The sequence below is a fragment of the Eumetopias jubatus genome, unplaced genomic scaffold (genome assembly GCF_037043125.1).
Source record: "Eumetopias jubatus isolate StellerSeaLion01/CBP00866 unplaced genomic scaffold, mEumJub1_p1.0 scaffold_3, whole genome shotgun sequence".
NCBI lineage: Eukaryota > Metazoa > Chordata > Mammalia > Carnivora > Otariidae > Eumetopias > Eumetopias jubatus.
In genome coordinates this window covers 66,061,319-66,085,051 of record NW_028274809.1, presented here as the reverse complement: position 1 = coordinate 66,085,051, position 23,733 = coordinate 66,061,319, and the positions used below count along the sequence as shown (strand labels likewise).

Below are 23,733 nucleotides of genomic sequence, written 5' to 3'. Positions count from 1 at the left end.
TCTGAACAGATAACTAGGCCAAAGGGTTGGCAAGAGTGAGTTCAGGCAGCAGGAAGAGCCATAACTGCCTTGTGCTGGAGGAAGCACAGTGAGCACACAAGGGCTAGTGTAGCTGGAGAAGAGACAAAAAGAATAGGTTACTCATGAAGTAGATTATACATGAAGGAGGAAGGACGGGGCTTTGTAAATCATGTTAAGGCATTTTTTCTTTTCTCTTCTTCCTAAGTCAAAAGTCATCCAAGAATTTTGAGCATGGGGTCGGGGTGGTAGAATAATATGATCGGGTTCGTGCTATGATGCGAGAATAGTTTTGGGGTAAGGGCTGCCATGCTGGTGGGGGAGCATGCAAGGTTAGACCAGTTAAGAAGCTATCACAGTAGTCCAGGAGAGAGATGATGGGAAGTTAGATAGACCGATGGTAGGGGAGATGAGGAGAAATAGACAGAGGGAGGAGGTTAGGAAGTAAAATTAACAGTTCCTGATGACGAGCTGGATTTGAAAGGAAAGGAGGGGGATGGTCAAGAATGACTCCTAAACTTCTGGCTTACAAAACTGAACAGTTTGTGGGTAATAGTACTTTTCTCTATGAGGAGGATACGGCAAGGGATCCAGGAAGAGGAGCGGGTTAGAGCTAGGATTGGAAGGGAAGGGATAGATAATGAGATTATTTTTGGACATAACTGATGTTGGGGAGGTTTTGACTTACTAAAGAGATGTCAAGGAGGTGTCCAGGCCACATTAGAGATTAAGTGGAGAGAAACATAGCTCAGAAAACGTCTTTCATCAACCAGAGACAATCTTTAAATATGTACTGATCCATCAGCCTCTCAATATATAGGAAACGCTCTCCCACTCTCCCGTCATTATCTAATGAAAAAGGAAATGTTTTTTAGGTAATCCAGGATACTTAACATAAAGAGCCTCTTATTAAATAGCTGAAACACCAATAAATACATCTGCGTTACCTGTTACTTCAGTTCCCAGTATAAAGTCAAGCAGCAGAGGTGTGCCGTGTGTTTTAAAATACCTTGTTTTTATGTATCTTGCAATTTATGTATCTGCCTCGTTCCCAACTGTATAAGAAGGCAGTTGCTTAAATTAAGCTAGGCACGACCTAGCCTAGAGCAGGTCTCATATTTCCTTTGTTGGCATTTTTGACAAATTTCACCAGAAGTCTTCTAAGATTTTTTTGATAGCTATCCACTATTATTGTTGTTTTCCATGATTGCTTTGCATATAGCTTAGCTTAATAATAATTCTTAGATTTGCTTCTGAAATCCACCCTCTGCCTTTCCAACCCACCGTAAACCAACTCTATGCCCTATTCTAAGAACAAAGTCATTCTCCAAACTCAAATATTGGCAGAACAATAGTAATGGCTGCCATTCATTAAGGGATTTTTATTTGCTAGGCATTCTGTAAACTTTATTCAATTTAATCTTAACAAAGACCCAGTGGGATAGGTAAATTATGAGACCATGTGTGCTGAAGAAAAAGAAGCACAATGATGTTAAACACGGACTCACTCAGTAGAAAACTGGTTATATTATCCTGTTACTTCCTATTCTAAAATTAATTGATTATCCCCCCTAGGCATTGGGAAAGACAATCTCTGTACCTATAGGGAGTCATACCTTTCTGGGGTTTGGTACTGTGTGCAGTGGTCTTTAACAGCTGGGAGACTATAATTCTATCTGAGAACCAAAAGATTTATTGTGGCGAACTCTGAGGTACATTATACGTGTGATGAATGTTAGGAAGAGTCACACACCTACAGGAACCTTCCATATCAGGCAGTCATATATTCTGATACTATAATTTGTATTCAGCTACTTTTATGCTTTTTCTTTAATAAGCTGAAGAAGAAAAGAAGAGGCAAAAAAAATTCTCCTATTGATTCATCTTTTTTTTTTTTTTTATTGTGCTTAGTGTTGGAAGTTGGAGAGGCAGTCATTCGAGTGGGTGTCATGGCTTGGTTTGTCATTGATAAGTGAAAACATGCAACTTTCCCTTTTGGTGAAGATATAAACAGAAGATATTTGGATATCATTCCTCCTTTCAAATGAATACCAAGCAAAAAGATAATGGGATTCTAAGGTGATCTGATCTTAGCGTTGCTGTACTAAAAATATTTAGAAACTCAGAAACATACTACACGAACCTAATTAAAGATCATAGCAATGTGGACCAGTTTGCTAAAAAAAATCTGAGAAGACCGAATGAAGAAACAGTTGTATGTTTTAATTATAATTCCTCTAGTATATTAGCTTTTATGATTTTTAAAATATCATTGACTATACTCGTCTAAGGTTTAGCTATCCAAAATCTAAAATCAGCTATCCAAAAACATTAGCTATCCAAAAATAATCACTCGGATACGTGAAATTTCACTTTTCATGTAACATTTGTCTTGAAATATTAATATCTCCAGAGTAAGGAATAAAATAAATGTAGCTAAATTGATTCCATTATTTTGACTGGGGCAGCAGTAGGGTCGCTGGCACAGAGGGGGTCAAAAGAGGAAAGCAAGGAGTGTTATAAACTTCTGCACTTTGTCTTTGACTGGAGGTGGTCCTCTGTGAGTGGCTGTGAACTATCTATTGAGTAAGGAGAGAGAAGGTAGCGTCTGGCAAGACACTTTCTAAAGCCCTCCCCATGGAGACCAGATACAACACCACAGGAAACTCACTGGACGTGGAACTGAGTAGTTTCCCTTTTCCTTATTTGAGAACCAACAGCCTAGAAGTTTCTCTTTCCACTGTGCCTCCAAGTCTTCCCAGGCTGTTTCTCTAGGTTCCAAATAGAGAACCCACTTATGCAATGTCACTCCTTCTGATGGGGCCTTCCTAGTGAAAGATTAGTAAACAGAAACATACACTACCCTCTTCTTGATGTTCCCTTACAATAAATAGTTTGGAAACAAAATAAGAATAGAAATTTAGTTTCTCACTATAACATTGCTTCTTATTGAGTAATCCATCTCTTAATCAAATGATGAGTTAGATACATTGGGCAATAATCTATACAATTAGATGTGTAGAACAAGTCCAATTCCACTTGGGGGTTCAAGTGTCTTTTTTGTTAGTGGTGTTGGTGTTTGAAACATTGTCAAAAAACAATCAATAGAGAAAGCTAAATGAATAAAATGCTTGTTCCTAGAAGAAATAACTGGCTTTAGATTTCTGAATTATAGAGAATAGTCCATTTTCCCTGTCAAGCCCATTCAAACATGTCATACTCTTCACAGTAATCAAGGCAGTCATCTTAATACTATACTCTTTTCCAAATTAAGTGCTTAGATTTCATCATCTGCACCACATTGTTGAACAATTACATTAGCCTTTATTCCCATTTCACATGTATCTGTAAAATACATTAGGCAGCCATTCATGTTCCAAAGAGCGTTGGCATTCCAACTGCCTCTGGGTTATATCTTACTGGATTCTACTACCTTGTTCTAGGAAATTTAATTTAGCTTTCACAGCCTTGACTGGCTCTCCTTCTCAACGTTTTTTCAACTTTGATTGTTCTCTTTCTCCTTTCTGAGATCAAGGGTCTGGCTCCACTCTGGTACCATTTCCAACTACTTCCCAGAGTTATATAGTTTTCCCAATTTTTCAGTCATGCATGTGTTCCTTGAGTGATGCTTCATTGTTTGCTCTCTTTCTTTATAAAACAAGAGTTGCCAGGTGGTAACTCTTCCTTTAATGATCAACCTTTTAAAAATTTCTATCTAAATTTTCTTCGCTTGAAATCTTACATTTATGGTCGTGCTTTATTCACTTAGTGACTCACCCATGCGACAGAATTCTCCACCTTCACCTCCAGCCCTGTTCGTTATATCCCTTCAACAGTCTTGTGATTTACCAACCTCTAGGCGAATACCCCAAATGCTCTAGAAGATATAAAGGACTGGGGGTTTGTGGGAGATGGTTGACACAGGCTGTTATCTCATATCTAGTTTCCAAATTTTTGTATGTGTCTTTAACTATTTCATCATACTATAGTCCTTTATTAGATGGGTCAAAGTCCGGTCATGGTATTTTTTTTAACTGCATTTATCCCTACAGAACTTCTCTCTTAGCCTCTGGAGAGATTGCTCAAGAGCATAGTTAGTGCCAGTGTTTCCAGAATGTGTTCCTAAACGGAGGCCTGCTCCAACACCAAATGAAAAACTTTGATATTTGCCAAATACCTGTCTTGTCATCTGTACAACCTATTTTGACAAGTACAGAAAAAATACACCTAACCATAGTGATGGAGACTGAGAGACCAGGCTTCAGCCCTGGGCAAATGCAATATATTTAAGAATATGTTCTTTCAAAATATTGCTGGTATTTTAGTTTTAATGGAACAATCAAACATATGTCATCAAATCTTTACATTCTTCCTATGCAATACATGTTGATCCTCTGGTTCAGGAGAAGTCAACTGAACTGATTCTCCTGATTAAACTATGGAATGCATCCAGTGCTGTGCTAGAGCCAGCTCACGAAAGTAGCCCACTAAAGTGTATTGTGCATATATCTTCCCAGTGGTAGCTGGAAATCAGCTATAATGAGGACTGTTTACACCATGGAACTTGACAAACACAACATATTAGAACTTCTTTTTTTTTTTTTTTTCCCCGAGACACCATTGTTAAATATTTACCTGCACAATGTTGGCTTCATTTGGCTTAGTAGCTACCACTAAAAGAAGCAATGTTGGTCTAAACCAGAAGGAGGATAACGGAACATATGAAAGTTTACATGTCTTCTATGTTGATGTTATCGTCCTTTCTGGTGACTTTGGTGGTGGTATGTAAGCCACAGACACATTGTAAATTCAGGTTGCTGAAATTCTTACAGGCTGGCAAAACAAGCCAGTCTTCCTGGCTCTTTGAGGGTATAATTAAATTGGTTCCAGTTTGCCACCAGCAATTAACAACTAATGAACAGAAGAGTTATACAATAAGATTTGACTGAATATCAAAGAATATGAGTATTTTTCCTTAGTTTGCCAGAGAATTAGTGACTAGATTGTCTATCCAACTCATAGCACAAAACTATGTCCAGTACAAAGCCACTGACTGCACGTCTTTGATGACCCGGAGCACATTGCTTTTTGTGAGAGCTGATTCTACTTATCCAGTTGGAATTGTTAGAAAGTTCTTCTTTACCTTGACCAGAATGCCGCCATCTAATTCTATCTTTTGACCCTAATTCTGCCCTCTAGGCACACGGAATAAATCCTGCCCCTGTTCTCCAAACTCCAAGTGTTTGAAAGCAATGGTGATGGATATGCCAATATTTGACAAGTGGGTTATGTGGGCTCCATGTGTTTCTTTCTATAGGTTTAGACATCCTTAGTTCTTCCCATTAATCCTCCTAAGACACTTTTCACTCTGGTTACATTCCCCTGGATATAATGCTGTTTGTCAATGTCTACCACAAAATATGGTATTTGATCTGGACCTGGTACTGCAGAGAAGATCTATCCGGTATAAAGGAATGTGTTATATTATCCCCTCCCAAGTTGTGAATGCTCTATCCCTGAGTATACACTAAAGGTACAGTAGCTTTTCGGACCTTGATCATTTTGTTTGTTCATATTAAATGTAAATGTAAGTAAAAGAGCAACAACAAAAAGCAAGCAAACAAACAAAGCCCAGGTAAATCAGGTCAGCATCATCATATAAATTAAAACTTTATACATCCCCAGGCAAGAATCCTCTTTAGTGCTGGACGTGACATACGTGAGCGCGATCAATAAAGTTTGTTCTTTAATTTGAATAAGCCTGATGTTGTCATCCTCAAATGTGATAAGCCCACCCCTTAGCCTTCATCCAACATATGATTTGAAAATTATATTTAACAAGACAGGGTCAAGTTCAGGATATCCTCTCAGAGTAGTGATCCTCAAGGGGAAAGGGGAACTTTCCCTTTCACCATCCCACCATGACCTCCACTGAGACTTATTGGTGTATGTGGCACACCTCTCTTCCCAGCCTCACCGATCATGTGAGAGTACTGAGTGTCCCTGTTATTAGAGACATTTTCAACTATACAAATAACTAAAAATTCATGTATCCAACCATACTCTTTTTAATGAGTTCGCATTTTGCCCTTCTATGTAAAGAACATGAAAAATTTTGTCCGAGAATCACGGGACTAGATCCGTGGTTTTCTAGTTATGTTCCATGAGGTCGGGGCTCTATACCTTACTCCTGCTTTTATCTATTTTATATAGCTTGAGGTTCTGCACGGAGTCTAATTTGACAAATGGACATTCTCGCTTTAGTGACCTCAGTGATAACTCCAGTAGTCACTGCTCTCTTTCTTCAAATATTCAGAGACCATCTGTTTAAATAATCCTTTCTAGAGTATTACCTAGAATTCGTTTTTCTTCTAAAGAATTCACTCCCATTTTGATTATCTTTTGATATCTTTCCCCATAGCGCCTCACACATATTAGACTGAGCAACCATAGCTTCAAGCTTTTTTATTGCTCGAGAGCGTGAATGGCCTGGACCTGGGGTTTCTTACATAAAACAGCTGAGTACTATCTCACTGTCTCCCCACCTCTTTGTTTATATGTTAAATCCTTACTAACACATCTGTTCTCCCGTTTCTGGTTTGAAGGTTTTCTCCTTGATAGAGACTGTGGGATCAGAATAGGAGCTAAATAATTCTTTGTGTCTTTGTCTCTACCCTTCCATTTCACTTGTCTATCATTTCCTCCTCCCCGCGGCTTCTATAACTCGCACTATATTTTGTTGCCCTTACTGCACTATATCACATTTATTGCATGGTCATCTCTCCACCAGGTTGGAAGCTCTTTAGATGGCAGAACTGTCATACATCTGTAAATCCTGTCACTTGTACAATGGCTGGCAGGATAGTGATTAAGCATGCATTCATTCATTCACTCATTCATTTATTCAAAAATATTTATTAATCAATTACTGTTGGACTGCAATTAACAAAGTTCTGGGGATACAGTGGTGAAAAAGACAGACTTGGTCTCTGTTCTCAATGGGTGCACATTATGTTGGGAGAAATATACATGAAGCTACTCACCAAAAATAATATATTATTACAAAATTAGGCAGCATACTATGCTAATTAAATCCAGGCCAGGGTAAATGAGTTGAAAGTCGGCTGGGAAAGTTCAACAGTGAACTTGGACCAGTTTCCTCTGCTGACATCTCCATTAGAAAGTCTGCCACCACATGCTCACAGAATAGGTGCCCAGAGAAATGTCATTTGTCTTCAGCTTGCTTCCAGTTCTCTTCTGTTCTGAACTCTTGTTCTCTGTGTCTGAACCATATTTTTCATTTCTGAATGAGCTAAGTCTAAGGAAGCTTGTACTGCTCTTTTGTCTGCTACCCCATAGCACTGGGATCAGCTCTTGGAATGTGGCTGCAACCATACCCCTGTTTTCCCCTTCTGTGTAGGGTTCTGCTATTGCCCTAAGAATTCTTACTCTAACCTGCTCTTAAGAGCCTGGCTTTAGCTTTGAGGTCAAATAGACCTGAGTTTGATTCTCAGTGCAGTCGCTAGCTGGACTTTGGCAAATTATCTTCTCAAGGCTCCAATTTTCTCAACTATTAAAAAAATATTTCATAAGATTGTTGTACAAATTAGATGAGATAATTTATATAAAGTTAGAGGCCAGTGACTGGTTTTCAGTATATGGTGGCTTGGGTCATTCTCAACATCATTATCATCACTATAATAAGCAGTAATCAGTGTTTGTGGAATTGAATTATTTTCATATTCTGATTTCTTTCCACTGTCATTTTTACATGTGCCAATAACTCTGTAATAACCAGGAGACTTTATTACTAAGAATACCTTTTAACTGCTGAAAGGGGGTGTTTTTATTTTTGTTGGTTTTGGTCTTGTTTTTAACATTTTAGTAAATCCACATTTATGGTGGAATTCATCCCCACATGACATGGCAAAAAAAAAAAAAAAAAGGCAGGGGGTTGAATGCTGACTTTCATTTGAGCCCCCGTTGCCCTGTGCTTGACCTAACACAGTCTGAGACTCATTCCACTGAATCTGACAGTAATGTATCCCATCCTTCAAGTGTATTTAGATGGGCAAAGGTTTTACTCTATTGGGCTCATGAACTATTTGTTCATACTTATCAGTACAAATCAGACAGATTTGCAAAATTAAGATGTTTACATTCTATTTATAGAAAGTTATAGTCCTTTCAATTGTAGAATGAGTCTGGACAAGTTTACACAGTGACTCAAGAACTAAGTCTCATCTTAATTATCATTCCTGGAACAAAGCAAGCAATGGTACGTACACACACACACACACACACACGAGTCTTTGACCTTGATGTTCTTCCAATATAATATAAATAAATACACACACATAGGATAAATCTAAAGATAAAGATCATTTAATCAAATCCTGATTTAGGTCATTACTTATCACCTTTCTAAGGTGACTAAGGCAGGGGAACAGAGGAGCTACTCTCTAGAGGCCTACAATTTATTTACTTTTTGTTCTTTGCTTATGGACCAAGACAGGAAGTGATCCTGCACAAGTCCAGTGTTCTGAATAATTTGTAGGCCAATAAAACACCATGCTCTGTTCCATCTTAGACCTTTGAAACTATATTGTTGCTGAGTGTGGAACGCCTTCTGCCCCCACTTGATCATCTCACTGCTACTCCATCTTCAGAGTTTAGCTTAGATGTGGAAGTCTTCCTTCCTCACCCCACCACCAGCACCCCCAGGTGCCCTGTGTTCACTCTCAGCTAGAAAATCCCTATGAACTGGATAAAAATTACTAGATTCCTCATCTCTTTACTCCAATCCGTTGAGATCAACACCTGTATCTTGTGCTCTGACATACCTAATGCTTAAATGCAAAGTAAGCACAAAGACTATTCAATATACTTTAATATATAAAAGCAGTGTATATACGTAATATCATGGTAATTAAGAGCACAAGCCGTGGAGTCAAATATCTAAGATTGTGACTTGGTGCCCACCGTTACTGCTTGTGATCTTGGACAAGTTATTTAGCACCCTGTGCCTCAGTTTCCTCATCGGTTAAATGAGTATAATGATAATATCTACCTAATGAGATTTTTGTGACGCTAAATGAGTTCATGCAGGTAAAGTGCTTAGAGCAGCGCCAGGCACGCAGAGTAAAAACTGCTCTTATTAATATTGTTATAGGTTTTTTTTTTAAGTTTTTATTTATTTATTTGACAGAGAGAGACACAGCGAGAGAGGGAACACAAGCAGAGGGAGGGGGAGAGGGAGAAGGAGGCTTCCCACGGAGCAGGGAGCCTGATGCGGGGCTCGATCCCAGAACCCTGGGATCATGACCTGAGCCGAAGGCGGAAGCTTAGTGACTGAGCCACCCAGGCGCCCCTCTTATTAATATTGTTAATCTCATCTCATATCTCCCCCACCTCCCTTTCATCCTCACCTCCAAGCTCTCTCTCTTTTTACACACAGGTACACAGAAACAAAAGCATGTTTGAGGGCCAGCATTATTTGGTAGTTAACCACAGTGTAATTAAACCACATTTTGGCAAGTTTTTTTTTAGCTCTTGGGAAGTCAATGTTACTTTGGGGAAAGAGCACTGAACTAGAAATGGTCCACGTCCCAGACCGTCTTCTAAGGTATCTATCTCAAAAAGGAACATTCCTTTGAATGTGCTCATTACTCTGTATGCCTTTTTTTTTAATAAACAGAACAGATTTTTAGATACATTGTGTTTAATTCCATGTAAGAGTTCCAGCACTGCATTGTCTACCATCAGAAACTTGGAACCTTAAGGTACAGGGAAAAGCATATTAAATAGGGGTCAGGGAATTAGGTACCCTAAGCGTGCATTGGAGAGGTCACAATTAATCTGGGCCTCATTACTGCATCTGATGAACTAAAGCCTGAAAATTCAATGAATCTATTTTGAGATAGAGAAAAGACATTTAAAGGTAACACTCATGTTGACAGAGAGAAATGTTATATATATGCAACGGAGTCTTATCCAGCCATGAGAAATCCTGCCATTTGCGACAAATGGATGGACCTTGAGGGCATTATGCTAAGTGGAGTAACTCAAAGAAAGACAAATGTGGTATAAGTTCTATAAGATAGAACACGGAGAGTAAGTAGGAAAGAAATACTAAAATGAATCATGTGGAACCTAAAAAAGCAGAACTCATATAAATAGAGAGTAGAATAGTGGTTGCCAGGAGCTGGAAAGTAAGGGAAATGGGGAGATGTTGGTCAAAGGCTATAAACTTCTAGTTATAAGATGAATACGTTCTGGAGATCTCATGTCCAGCATGGTGATTGTGGCTCACAATACTGTGTTACATACTTGAAAGTTGCCAAGAGAGTACATCTGAAATGGTCCCATCACAAAAAAGAAGTGGTAATTATGTAATACGATGGCAATATCAGCTAATGCTACAGTGGTATTCATTATTCAATATACAAGTGTATTAAATTGACACACACACCTTCAGCTTACACAATGTTCCAGGTCAATTATGTTTCAATAAAGTAGGGCAGGGGGTGAGAAAGAAATGTACAGAATGACTATTCTTGTGAAAATGGGTGGTAAACAAGTCAGGAAATGTAGGTGAGGCAGTCTTGAAGACTCTGGTTTCTTTGCTCCAGATCTTGAGAGCATGGTGGACATGAGTTGTGCCCCGAAATAGGGAGCTCACTGACTTTTTTCCCTATTGCTCTAATATGAGAAGATGCTTTTGAAAATAATCTATATAATGCTCCAATTTTAAAGAGCATTTAAACTTGGTAGGTTTGGCCTGGGTTTTAAAGGAGCAAATGGGCACAGACCACAGGAGCAGCTAGGGAGGTAGAGAGTATCTCTCAATGGCTACCACACCAGAAACTATGAGGAAGGGGAGAAAAGGCAACTGACTAGGATGAACTCAAATATTTCCAATCTTCATTAGAAATGGCAGAGATGAGGGGTGCCTCGGTGGCTCAGTCAGTTAAGCATCTGACTCTTGATTTCGGCTCAGGTCATGATCTCAGCGTCGTGCGATCTAGCCCCCCATGGTGCTCTGTGCTCAGCAGGGAGTATGCTTGGGATTCTCTCTCTCCCTTTGCCCCTCCCCCTGCTTTCACACTCTGTCTCTCTCTCTCTCAAATAAAATAAATAAATAAAACTTAAAAAAAAAAAAAAGAAATGACAAAGGTGATAGTGGGGAGGTGAGGAGAAAACCTTGCCAGATCACCTCAATGTTAACACAAGATTTTGAAATCTAGATTAGGGCCCCTGTGGGTTCCTAAATGAGATCGAAAACAGTATGTAGCTCTGTGTGAAGAGTTTTTAGATTCTTAATTGGATTTTTATCTTGAAATGAAATTGTTTATTGTAATTTAAATACGTGGGAATAAGAGGCACAGATTGTATTTCTAAGAGCACTTATATTTGGAATAACCATCATCTCTATTCGAGATAGCTTTTTTTTAATTTTTAGATGCCAATTGCTAATTCATATCCCCCTAACAATTTTCACTGATATATTAGCAACCGTTTATTTTTTAAAAAATCAGGACCTGTTGATATAAAATGGAGGGTTTTTCATTGTTTTGTGATGTTACCGGTTGCACGAGGGAGCATAAAGATAGAACACGGAGAGTAAGTAGGAAAGAAATACTAAAATGAATCATGCTCACCAGGTCCTGGGTGTTCTACGTGAGCTATGGAGTCAGACCTTGACACGGCTCACATAGACAGGCCAAGAATTAATGAAAACAAATCTAAATGCCACAAAGTGACAAGATGGGAAAGGTAATGCTTCCTATTTGTTAATGCAGCATTACCTATCACAGAGGGTTGAATATGTGCTAGCTAATTGCACACTTGAATTTCCTAGGAAATCAGATCTTCATAGATAGAAAGATGCTTATACTTCTATTAGCAAATAAGAATTAACAAAAATGATAACAGCTATCAATCAAAGTAACATCCTAGTAGTGGACATCACAGAAACGTGGAAACAGCGTAGCCAATATGGCATAAAGAAATGCCAACAAAGGAAATGCATTTGCAGATCCCACTGAGAAGCAAAACCCCATAAAGGGGAAGGCCCATTGTTGCAAGAACACAGACTTAGGCTCTTAATTATTCAAAAAATATAATTTAGTGGCATTTGAAAATGCAGTTCAGAGGCCCTCTGTAATATATATTAATATACACTTGCTACTGTATTATTTCCTCTTCTTGAGGGTAAAGACCAGTCTTCTACTTGTTTTCCAATGTATTCAGAGTTTTCCAGTTTGTGGTTTTTGGTCAATAATAAATATTTTTATCTGAATGTTGGACTTTCTCCTATGAAGATCAAAGGATGATGTCTGATGTCTGAGTATTTTAACTGTGGAATAACTGAACTGTTGTTAAGATTAAAAAAAAAATAGCATGGGGGCGCCTGGGTGGCTCAGTCAGTTAAGTGTCTGCCTTCGACTCAGGTCATGATCTCGGGGTCCTGGGACCAAGCCCCACGTGGGGCTCCCGGCTCAGTGGGGAGTCTGCTTCTAGCTCTGCCTCTGCCTCTGTCCACCCCCATCAAATAAATAAATTTTTAAAAGTGGCATGGTAATAATTACAAGTAATGAAGTTTATGAAATAAAAAATTTAAAAATTAAAGAATCAAAATAGCTTCTATATTTAGAGTAAGCCCTTATGGCGTTTCTACATTTATTCCTGTGCCACTTCTCAGGATATGTTTCTCGCTCATATTCAGAGAAAATGTCTCTTTCTAAGTGCTTTTTTATGAAGGAAACATAATATGTGCTGGCCTAACAGTAAGAAGTGAAACACTGATTCAGGGTTTCCTGATGGATGAAATTAATTTAGAAAAGAAATATAAATAGAAGCAGACAGAATAGTTATGAGTAGATGAGCCATAGCTGTCCACATGAGCTATGATGCAGAAGCTATTGCTTTGGGCACAGGTTCCCGGGAAGTCCTTTGAGGGCTGAGTTTATTGTTTCGGGTGCCCGTTGGTGAGAGCCTCCCGGCACTGCTCTTTGCTCCGTGTCTTTCTGATAGCACACTGACCTGACTGATTACTTCATATCCAGCCCTCATTCTTGGAATGTCCTGTAGGGTAACCGTGTTTGTAATCCCAATAGCACAGTGCAGCACGATGTTATTTCCTCATTCACGGTTTTGCTGGCGCCCCAAAAGACAGAGTGGTTATTTCAAGGACATGTTTGCTGATTTAGGTGGCAGTGGCTTCCACTGAGATGCTATCACCTCTGAACAAGGACACATTTATTCCACCAGCAGGGCTGCCCATCGCGAACTGAGTCTAAAGATAGCTTTCCCTAATGGTCATCTGTAACCTTTGGCCTTTTTCACATCGCACTGGCTAAACACTCTAACTCCTTACATTAGGAGGTTCAGAGTTCCAATTAAGTCTTCTGTTACCAGTGCATTTAAAAGCCTATCATTTTGACGCCTTCCTTTTTCTTTCCTGTGACTTCTCCAAAGAGAAAAATAAAAGGAAATAAGATGACCCACAAACACTCTGGATTATGGGGACATGATGTTTTATAATAGTTTTATTCTACCACGGGTAAAAGTAGGGATCTGAGACCCTGCCGATGCTAAGTGTATTTGCTGCTTCGTGTTTCCAGATGACCAAGAATGGCACAGTGGAATCTGAAGAAGCTAGCACTCTTACCGTGGATGACATTTCTGATGATGATATTGATTTAGACAACACAGAGGTAGACGAGTACTTCTTTCTACAACCCCTGCCGACGAAAAAAAGGAGAGCACTGCTGCGGGCCTCGGGGGTGAAAAAGATTGATGTGGAAGAAAAGCACGAACTGCGTGCCATCCGCCTGTCGAGAGAGGACTGTGGCTGCGACTGCCGAGTATTCTGTGATCCAGAAACTTGTACCTGCAGCCTGGCAGGCATTAAGTGTCAGGTAAGGATCTAGATTTCACGGACTCCCAAGAGGAGACCTCATACCCCCCACCCCCCACCCCCCCCACGTGACAGAGAAAGAAGTTGCTCCCGTATAGGAAGAAATTTTGCAGCAAGGCACGACCTACGGCTCAAGAAGAGAGAAATACCAAGTCAGGGACATTTCTGGGTGTACATAATACGCTGATACAAATAAGATACGATGTGAGAGGCAACCCAAGCTGTAGCTTAGTCCATCAGAATTATTTCCTCTTGGATTCATTTATTGTAACAGCGTATTGTGGGTTTTTACAAGCACTCAGAGAGATCGCGACATCTCTGACATAGGAGTTTGTGTTCCCGGATCCATCGACCGGGTACGAAGCGACGATAGGTGAGTGATGGCACACACTGGTGGGAAAATGACAAGACTGGGACTTAAGAAAATGGAGTTCTACTCCTGGCTCTGCTTTCCGCCAGCTGTGTGAAATTGGCAAGTCAGGTAAGCTTTCTGGGCTCAGTTTCCTTATCTCAAAAATGAGAGGGCTGTCCTGAACGGGCAGTTGGCAAACTGTGGTTCACGGGACAAATCTGGCTGCCACCCGTTCCTGTAAATAACATCTGAGCGAAGCCCAGCCATTTTGCGTCTCTTTGTTTGTCTGTTTTGGTGTCGTCTGTGACCACTGTCAGTGCTTTTACAGCGGCAGTGGGTAGTTGCCAGGGACACTGTAGGGCCCACAAAACCTAAAATATTTCTTCTCTGGCCCTTTACCAAAAAAAAAAAAAAAAAAGGAAGAGTTTACCAACCCAGGGACCAGACGATCCTCAAGTCCCCGTACGTCTGTATGATTTATGCTCCATGATTGGCTAGGTGTCATTATTTTATGAGGAAACTTGCCTTTTTTTGATAAGGACAGCCACTCAGGCAGGCAAAAAAAAAGAGGCTAGTTCTCATCCGCTAAACAGTTGCTTAAAGTGGATTAACAGAAAAGGGATTCATGAGTAAGAAAACAGTTATAGACTCTGGCTCTGCCCCCTGCCATTACTTTTTACTGAAACCAGGATGACTGTGCTGAGTGTGCCTTCTCCTCTGTGACAGAGGACATTCCCTGCGCCTGGATAAGGTGGCAGGCGGGGCTGGTTCTTTCTGGGGGCCCGTGCTCTGGTCTGCATACAGCTTAATTGGTAGCAATTTAGCAAAGGTCTTGGGAGGGCCCTTGGATTGCCGAGAATTCCACCTATGATCACCTGAGCAACGAGTTCAGTCCCGCCACGCTAGGTGAACCCAAACACCAAACACTCTGCCAACAGAGCCCAGTCGCTCTAATTCTGGGATGTCAGTGACATGAGCCTCCCTTTCCCTCAAGAAGCTTATAGCCTCCTGGAGTGGGGAGGGGCAGCCGAGAGCCAGGACCTAAATGCATGGGTCCACCAGCCAGAGTCATAAGTGGGCACAACGGTCCCAGCCCTGCAGGACACCGTGGACCAGGGATCCAAACAAATGGAAGGAAAACCAAGGAGAACGAACTATCAGGCTACATGAGACTAAGTGGTGTCAATCTGGCCATGTTGGGCAGAAAAGTTCATTTTATAATAAGCCAAGAAGAGGGGGATGGCTAGTATGGAAAATGTCCTCTAGATTAAAAATAGCAGGTAGGGATGGGGCAGTAAATTTGTGTCGTTTAACATTGGGCATGTGAGGCCGCGTGCTGCGGAAGTGAAGGGAGCCTGGGGAAAGGAGAGACTTTGAAAATACAGGAGCAAAAGTAATAGGCTGGGGAGAAAGGAGGGGGAGGGGAGAACGGGGAGAGAAGAAAGCACGGGGGGGGGGGGGGTCCGTGAACTAAAACGCCACACTTACAGCCATGACTCATTTTTATTTTGAATACAGGTTTTAAGCCCAGGCTGACGCTTAAGACATTTGCAGTCTTCACTTGCCCTCTTCGTTTCTTTGCAGTGTGATTATCACTGGTTCTGGCGCGAGTGGGATTAAGTGATGCCAGATTCAAAGGGGTTGCGGAGAGGTGCTGGAGTTGTCTTGGGTCTGTAAGAGTTCCACGGCGCTAATCTGTGTTCTTCCTTCCAAGGTGGATCGAATGTCTTTCCCATGCGGCTGCACTAAAGAAGGATGTAGTAACACAGCAGGTAGAATTGAATTTAATCCAATCCGTGTCCGGACTCACTTTTTGCACACGATCATGAAACTTGAACTGGAGAAAACCCGGGAGCAGCAGATCCCCACGCTGAACGGCTGCCACGGCGACATAAGCGCTCACAGTAGCTCCATGGGCCCCGTGGCGCACTCGGTGGAATATTCCATCGCGGACAATTTCGAGATTGAGACGGAGCCCCAGGCCGCCGTGCTGCACCTGCAGTCGGCCGAGGAGTTAGACTGCCAAGGGGAGGCGGAGGAGGAGGAGGAGGAGGAGGAGGAAGAGGAGGAGGAGGAGGAGGAGGAGGACGGCAGCAGCTTCTGCAGCGGGGTCACCGATTCCAGCACGCAGAGCCTGGCGCCTAGTGAGTCGGAGGAGGAGGAGGAGGAGGACGACGACGACGACGACGACGAGAAGGGGGACAGCTTCGTGGAAGGTTTGGGCACCCATGCGGAAGTCGTCCCGCTCCCTTCCGTCCTCTGTTACTCCGATGGCTCGGCCGTCCACGAAGGGCACGCGAAAAATGCTTCTTTTTATGCCAACTCTTCAACTCTGTATTACCAAATCGATAGCCACCTTCCAGGAACGCCTCACCAGATCTCCGAGAGCTATTCGGAAAGAGACCCTGTGAAAACCGGTACCCTGTCGCTGGTGCCTTACACCATGACCCCGGAGCAGTTTGTGGACTATGCCCGGCACGCTGAAGAGGCCTACGGCGCCCCCCACTACCCGGCCGCCAACCCCTCTGTCATCGTTTGCTGCTCCTCCGCAGAAAGTGACAGCGGTGTGCCCTGCAATAGCTTATATTCCGAACCCAGGTCCAGTCATCCTCAAGTGGAATTTCACTCATACTTGAAAGGCCCCTCCCAGGAAGGGTTTGTCTCCGCGTTGAATGGCGACAGTCACATTTCAGAGCACCCTGCGGAGAATTCTTTGAGCCTGGCAGAAAAGAGCAGATTGCACGAAGAGTGCATCAAATCACCCGTGGTTGAGACCGTCCCCGTTTAGTAGCTCAGATCCTCCTAGGACCACCCCTTCTCTTACCGAAAGCCCTGTATTTCATTCGATTTCCTGGGCCCGTGGTTTTTTTAAACTGAGGACCAAGAACACCCGGACTTCGGCGAATTTTCCAGACTGCATTTCGTTTTCTCCTTTCTAGCTACGTGAACTGTGGCGTTGCACAAATACGGTCTCTATGAGGATTTTAAAAGATTTCAGACTGTTTTGATAGAAAAATGCTAATTTTAAAAAAGCATAGCTCACAGTTGCCTACCTGTCAAACTGTGTGAAACCTGCCAAGCTGTGTAGATCAGAGCTCCAAGTTTTGGATTATCGGGCCTGTGCAAGATTGTTAACTGAGACTGGGAAGTAATAAGATTTAGAGTCCTAATTTTCGATAAATCTGAAGATGATGGTGACTTTTTAATGTAAAAGTAATTATTGTAAGAAAAAGATTTAATCGTTCCATGTGTATTTTATTCATGGTAGTTAGAAGTCACGTTTTGATGAAAATGAACAGCAGCATGTTCTTTTAAGCTGAAGACGCATAGTTAGTACCACCGCGCATGCCCACATGGATTGCGTCTGGAATCCATTCACGTTTTTATGATCATGACTGATCAGATTTGCAAATACTTTCTTAAGGGTGAAATAGGCCTATTTTTGCTATTTTGGACAAATAAATGAGTCTATATGTGCAGGTCCTTACACAGTTTTCTCTAAAGTTAAGAGTTAGGACAATCCTCTGGTGAGGGTCTAATCATTGCCCTCCCTCAGCTGACTCCAGAGTTGGAGGTAGAAGGAATTGCCTTTCTTTTTTAAACAGCATCATCTTGGTTCTTAGCTTGGACAGCACCTTTAAACTCTACTCCCCTACATCCAAATGCACTTTAGTGCCCCTTCATGGTACCTTGTGAGGGGTGGGGACTGAGAACTCTTTGAGATGAAAAATTAAAAAAGAAATTTTTTTTAATTTGTAACTATTATAAAGTTCATATAATTAATATAGAGGAATCATCCAATGATACTTTATGAAGGAAAAATGACCTATTTTCCTTCGCCACTCTGAAGACCTAACTCGGTAAAAGCAGAGGAGGCAGAAGAAACCTGGAAGAGACACATCCTCAGCAACCAGCCTTTTCTACTGCGTGATCAATCCATCTCTACAAAATGAGTATATAAGGAGATTTCCTTTTAGTGACTAGCTGATTGAAGGGGGCCTCTACCCAAATACTCAACTAGGCCTTACTTTTCTGAAGCGTTTTGATTTCTCTTGCCTGGGACAATTAGCAAAACAGTCCAGAATGCGTTGAATACTTTCTAATTACCTCATGTTCTCTTATTAAAGGGGACAGATAGAAATTAAAACATGCACTCCCCACCTTTAGATTATCTGCACTTGGTTCGTCGGAGGACTTCTAAGATCCCGTTTTCCTGTACATTAATTTAGGTACCTAACTAGTGTGTTCTACCTTCCCCTCCCAATGCAATATGACTATGCTAAGTCTGTTTCATATTTTCAACCTTCTGTTGTTACAGCATTTCACATTTTATGCCTCTTTGAAATGTGGACATGCCTTGCTCTTCAGTGACTGCATCGCTAATTTTTATGTCTTCTAGACTTAGGTGTTTAGAAATATGGATATAAATATATGGTAGCTCTCAATTCTTTAAAAAATACTATTTTATTTCATTGAACTTAAAAATGTTTGATCTCAAGAAAGTCCTCCAGTGGAAAAGTTTCTGCTAAAACTTGGTTTGGGGAAAACATGTCTCCCGGGGCAGCTCCTTCCTCTTTGCGGTCGGTCCTGCCCTCTCTCCCCTCTCCAGGGGGCCAGATTTATAACCATTAATGTTAACATTAAAGGAGCTTTGGGTGTGTCCTTATGGAAGTAGCAGTGAGGAGGGCAGGCATGTGACTCTTGAATGATAAGCCCTTTGGGTTAATCAGATTGGGGTTTTTGTTCAAATCTCAATAGTATGTCTCACGTTGTCTACAAAGTTACACTTTTTAGTGCTTGGTTTACAAAACTGTTTCCCTTACCAATACAATCTAAAGAGCACAGGCCCAAAGAAAAATGACAAGAGGCTACTGTTCCTTCATTTAGGCATGTGAAAAAACCACATGGGCCCTATTTGCTGGACCATTACAAGCCCTTGAAATACTTACTTGTGAAGCAGTCAGCATATTCTTAGAACACAGACGGTGGCGAGGGGAGAAGAGACTGGCTGGGGCCAAGTTGAAGGGTAGAATGTCAGTCCAGTTTCTGCAAGGATAGATACTTAATTTGGTTCAGCTTTGTTTTTGCAAGAAGGTTGACGCCTACTTGTTTGTTTGGGTAGGTCTCTGTTTTGTAGCTTCATTTCCAAAAGGATGCTTAACCTAGAAACATGTAAACAAAAAAAAAAAAATCAGAGGTTTTTCCCCTGTCCAATTGGAGTTGAAAGTCACTGGGCACAGAAGGATTAACTTTCCAAGCATGAATTCCATTACAAATTTTCATACACATAACCTAACCCCTAAACATCTCCCACAAACTACATACACAGATTACCTATTAAAACACACACACACACACACACGCACGCACGCACGCACGCACATGATGTATACTACACACGGGAGAATGACAGATTTTAGGCTATGGCCAATAATAAACACTGTATTTTTTCCCTACCTTAGGACTGGATGCCGTTTTATGATCAAAAAAGGTCTAGAAAAGAGGATAATTTGTAAAGCTATAGTTTGAAAATGTCGGGTCAAAGTTGCAAATAATATTAATGATGGATTCATTTCATTGTTACTTCCTTTCCCAGAAATGCTGAGAGAACACTGTGTTCCATCTGACTTTTTTTTTTCCGTTAATAGCCCTTCTATTCAACAAAAACTGCCCACATGCCAGGAGAGCGCTACAGTTTTTCTAAGCTTTTTAAAATGGGGATCAAGCTAGATGCAGCCAGTTGGGATACTTAAGATCTTTACACTGAGACACAGTGACACCTGACCTGCAGCTGTTGTATTGCCCCCATAGTATATCTCACCAAATTTCTGTCTTTTTCTGACATGCGGCTTTTTAGTCATTGACTGCCAATGGCAAAGCTTCGTGCTTTGGTCCCTGTTGTTTTAGCACCAGCCCTGTGCTTTTTATTGGGACTTAATTCCCAGTTATAATCCAGACCAGATTGATTTGCAAATCAAGTGGCTGGAGCAGCTTGCATTTCCTTTGTCATTCTAGGTTTCCTTTGGGAGAAAGAAGTCAACGAAAGAGATTTACTTAAGTTCCCCACCGCCCATCGTTTAATCATTGATTATTAAGACATAAGTAAAACGTGTTCGACTCATGTCTTTTGTTAGCTGAATAATATAGTTACTTTTTTAAAAGTCATTCTTTTCTTTGTGATAAAACTATATTTTTCCCAGTGTACCAGCCACATATAAAATGTGAAGTGAATATTATTCGAGTCATAAAATCTTCACAATCATTTATGGCCCAGCAATAACCCCCCGCAAAAAAAAAAAAAAAAAACCTCTATGAATTACAGAAACACTCGCCACAAAATAATCAAGAAGCTAAGAGATTATAAGTGATTATGTTCTTTATACTTTTTACATTCTAACAGATGATATCCCAGCAAAATTCTGCTTTGGTTATCATTAAACAGGGAAATAGATCATGATTTATTTCCTATACATTGATATATCATTGGTTCTCTAATTAAACTTCGATATTGTACAAGTTTATAATTCTTTGGTCTTGATATTTAGAATTTACTAAGTATCAACTCTATCAACAAATATTTATAGAACACCTACTCTGCTAGAGGAAGTGTTCTAAGTGGGTAAAAAGAGGAGTGGCATGAAATAATCAAGCCTCACTGTAATTCTTTTTGTTGTTGTTCTTTTTTTTTATTATGTTATGTTAGTCACCACAAAGTACCTTATTAGTACTTGATGTAGTGCTCCATGATTCATTGTTTGCGTATAACACCCAGTGCTCCATGCAGAACGTGCCCTCCCCAATACCCATCACCAGGCTAACCCATCCCCCCACCCCCCTCCCCTCCAGAACCCTCAGTTTGTTTGTCAGAGTCCATCGTCTCTCATGGTTCGTCTCCCCCTCCGATTTCCCCCCCTTCATTCTTCCCCTCCTGCTATCCTCTTCTTTTTTTTTTTTTTTTAACATATAATGTATTATTTGTTTCAGAAGTACAGGTCTGTGATTCAACAGCCTTGCACAATTCACAGCGCTCACCATAGCGCATACCCTCCCCAGTGTCTATCAGCCAGCCACCCCATCCCTCCCACCCCCCACCACTCCAGCAACCCTCAGTTTGTTTCCTGAGATTAAGAATTCCTCACTGTAATTCTTTTAACTGGTGATTTTATATCACGAATTAGAAAAAGTGACATCAATTCTTGTCTAATTATATTCAAATTGTAACTAAAAGGATACTTCTTTTCCCTAAATTAATGAAATTCACTGGATGCTCTTCTTTTCCTCTCCCCCTGTCCAAAATTTCTGAATTAAATCTAGACTCAGCTAGAGCAACTGAATCGAATGAAAAAGAGATTTTCAGCTAATTGCTTCTTCAGTGTTAGGTCTATATAAGCGATGCTAAATTTATACTAGCAAACTCCTACCGGATAGTTTCCAAAGCTGGTTGACTCATATATAAACCAGGAAACATTCCGGGAAAACTTTGAAACAATGATGTGGAAAATAATCACCTTTACTTCTATTTATAAACAAACAACCTAAAAAATTAGCAAAACCATAGTTCCAAGTTCCAAAGGCATTGCCTTGTAGCCTGTAGAAAACTGAGGTCATTCGGGCCACCTCAGTTTTCGCTGGGGTTACGAAACCATCAAATGAGCAGGTGGAAAATGGACATTCTCAGAAGTCAGATAGAGACTGCTTTTTTAAAAGGTGCCACGAAGCCTTCCATTTCTCCAAATATGACTTCACCTTCCTGTTTAAAAATGGCATCTGTCCTTATTCTCTCACAGAAAGTTTAGAGTGTTATTACTGTAGCCAGTGTATAAAAGACCAGCCTTGAGTGGGAAGTACCTTCTTATTTTCAAAGGCAAGACTCAAGTGTAATTTGAAACCAGAACTCTCTGTGTATCCTTTACCACAACCAACATGGAAAGTTTAAAGCCTTAATCGCTCTCCATTCTAACACAAATTTGCAACTTCTGATTATATTATTCTGAGATCTGCTAACTTGTGCTCAAGCAACTTAAATACCTAAGCCACATGCCACAGCTTCGCACAAATAGCACAGTTCAACAGATGTTTACTGGCGCATTAAAGAATTCAATTGACTTAATTTAACTGAGTATCAGCAATCGAAAAGCCCATTAAAATTATGGCGGTGTCAGGGTGGGGTGAGGACGGAATCTAAGCAAAATAAGTGATGGTGTCTCCCGGGAACCGTAATGTTTCCGCAGAGCTGAACTAGAATTTTCACCAGAAAAACTAGATTCACAAATGGCAGCCTGAAACCTAGAAGGGGCAGTGACAATCTCGAAACTCAGAGCCCAGTTGGTGTTAAACATCTGCTGCCCACCATCCACATCGGTTACGTCTTACTCTCTAAAGATCATTTGATGCTTGCTTTAAAAAATAAAAAAGTCGAGCTCCAACATGCTAAAGAAACTATTTTTAAGATTTAGACACATTTTATATTAAAGTGACTGACAGACTATTGTCAAAAGTGATGAATATGGAAATAAAAGAGCTCTTTAATATTTTACCTGTCAAATCTGCATATTTAATGTGACTTTTTAAAATAGTCACTTCTAAGTTTTACTTCAACTCCTCTCAGCTTTCAAATTAAACCATGAGACCCCCCCTTCCAACCAACTAATGAAGGTGGGGTTTTTTGTTTATTTTCTTTCTTATCAGAAATTCAAACTCAAAAGCTTGATATGACCTGGGTTTTACCTGGCGAGTGGTCCCATGGTTAGTCTTAACTTTGGGCTGTCGGGAGAGTAAATGGACTGCCTTGGGTTTTGATCTCTGACAGTAGTAATTCAGACAGAATAATTGGAAGCAGGAAGGTGATTACAACCAGATTCAAAGCCTAAACCAGTTCATTCTTTATATGCAATTATTGTAATCTAATTAACATATAACCTAGAATTTTAGTAAATACAGGTACATGTTACATTCATGGAAAATGAAGTAATTTCAAAGATTTAAGTCATGTTGTTGACTACTTTCACTTGTGGTAAATATATCACTATACAGGGTAATTGTTTCTTAGTTGCTACTTTACACTTGCTTGTAATTCAAGAAAAGTCAGCGCTAGTGTGTCATTTTATTTCATCTCATAAATTGCTGGCAGAACTCAAGTTTCAAGAGATTATGATAGAATTTATTTTGGACAATATTTGCATTTAATGTGCTAATGATGACATTCCTTTCTTCGCATTACTCATTACCACGGTGATAATCAAATCAGTTCAGTAACTCTCATTTTTGTGACATGTATGAGGCCATTTCAATATTTTAAGATGATGTATATTGACTCGAAGTATTTAGGAAAAGACAAATTGATGGTAGAAGTTAGCCTTGCCTTTGTCTACGTGAATTTATGTGGCCTGGTTGTATGGTTTTAGTGGCAATTTTGGAATAACTGTTTTGTTAGGTATGCCTT

General features: G+C 40.5%; 1 protein-coding gene across 4 annotated transcripts in view; it reads left to right on the top strand.

Moving 5' to 3' along the window:
• CSRNP3 (cysteine and serine rich nuclear protein 3) overlaps nt 1–17,079 on the top strand; it is a 172,341-nt gene extending 155,262 nt beyond the window's left edge. For 2 of the 4 annotated variants that reach the window (XM_088022132.1, XM_088022133.1), the window contains 3 exons: nt 13,644–13,940; nt 16,006–16,323; nt 16,360–17,079. In XM_088022132.1, coding sequence (XP_087878258.1) covers nt 13,644–13,940; nt 16,006–16,323; nt 16,360–17,079 — 1,335 coding nt within the window. Of the gene's footprint in view, nt 1–13,643; nt 13,941–16,005 lie in introns of all 4 variants that reach the window. The other 2 variants (XM_088022135.1, XM_088022134.1) reach the window with 2 other exon arrangements.
• Nucleotides 17,080–23,733: the final 6,654 nt, after the last annotated feature.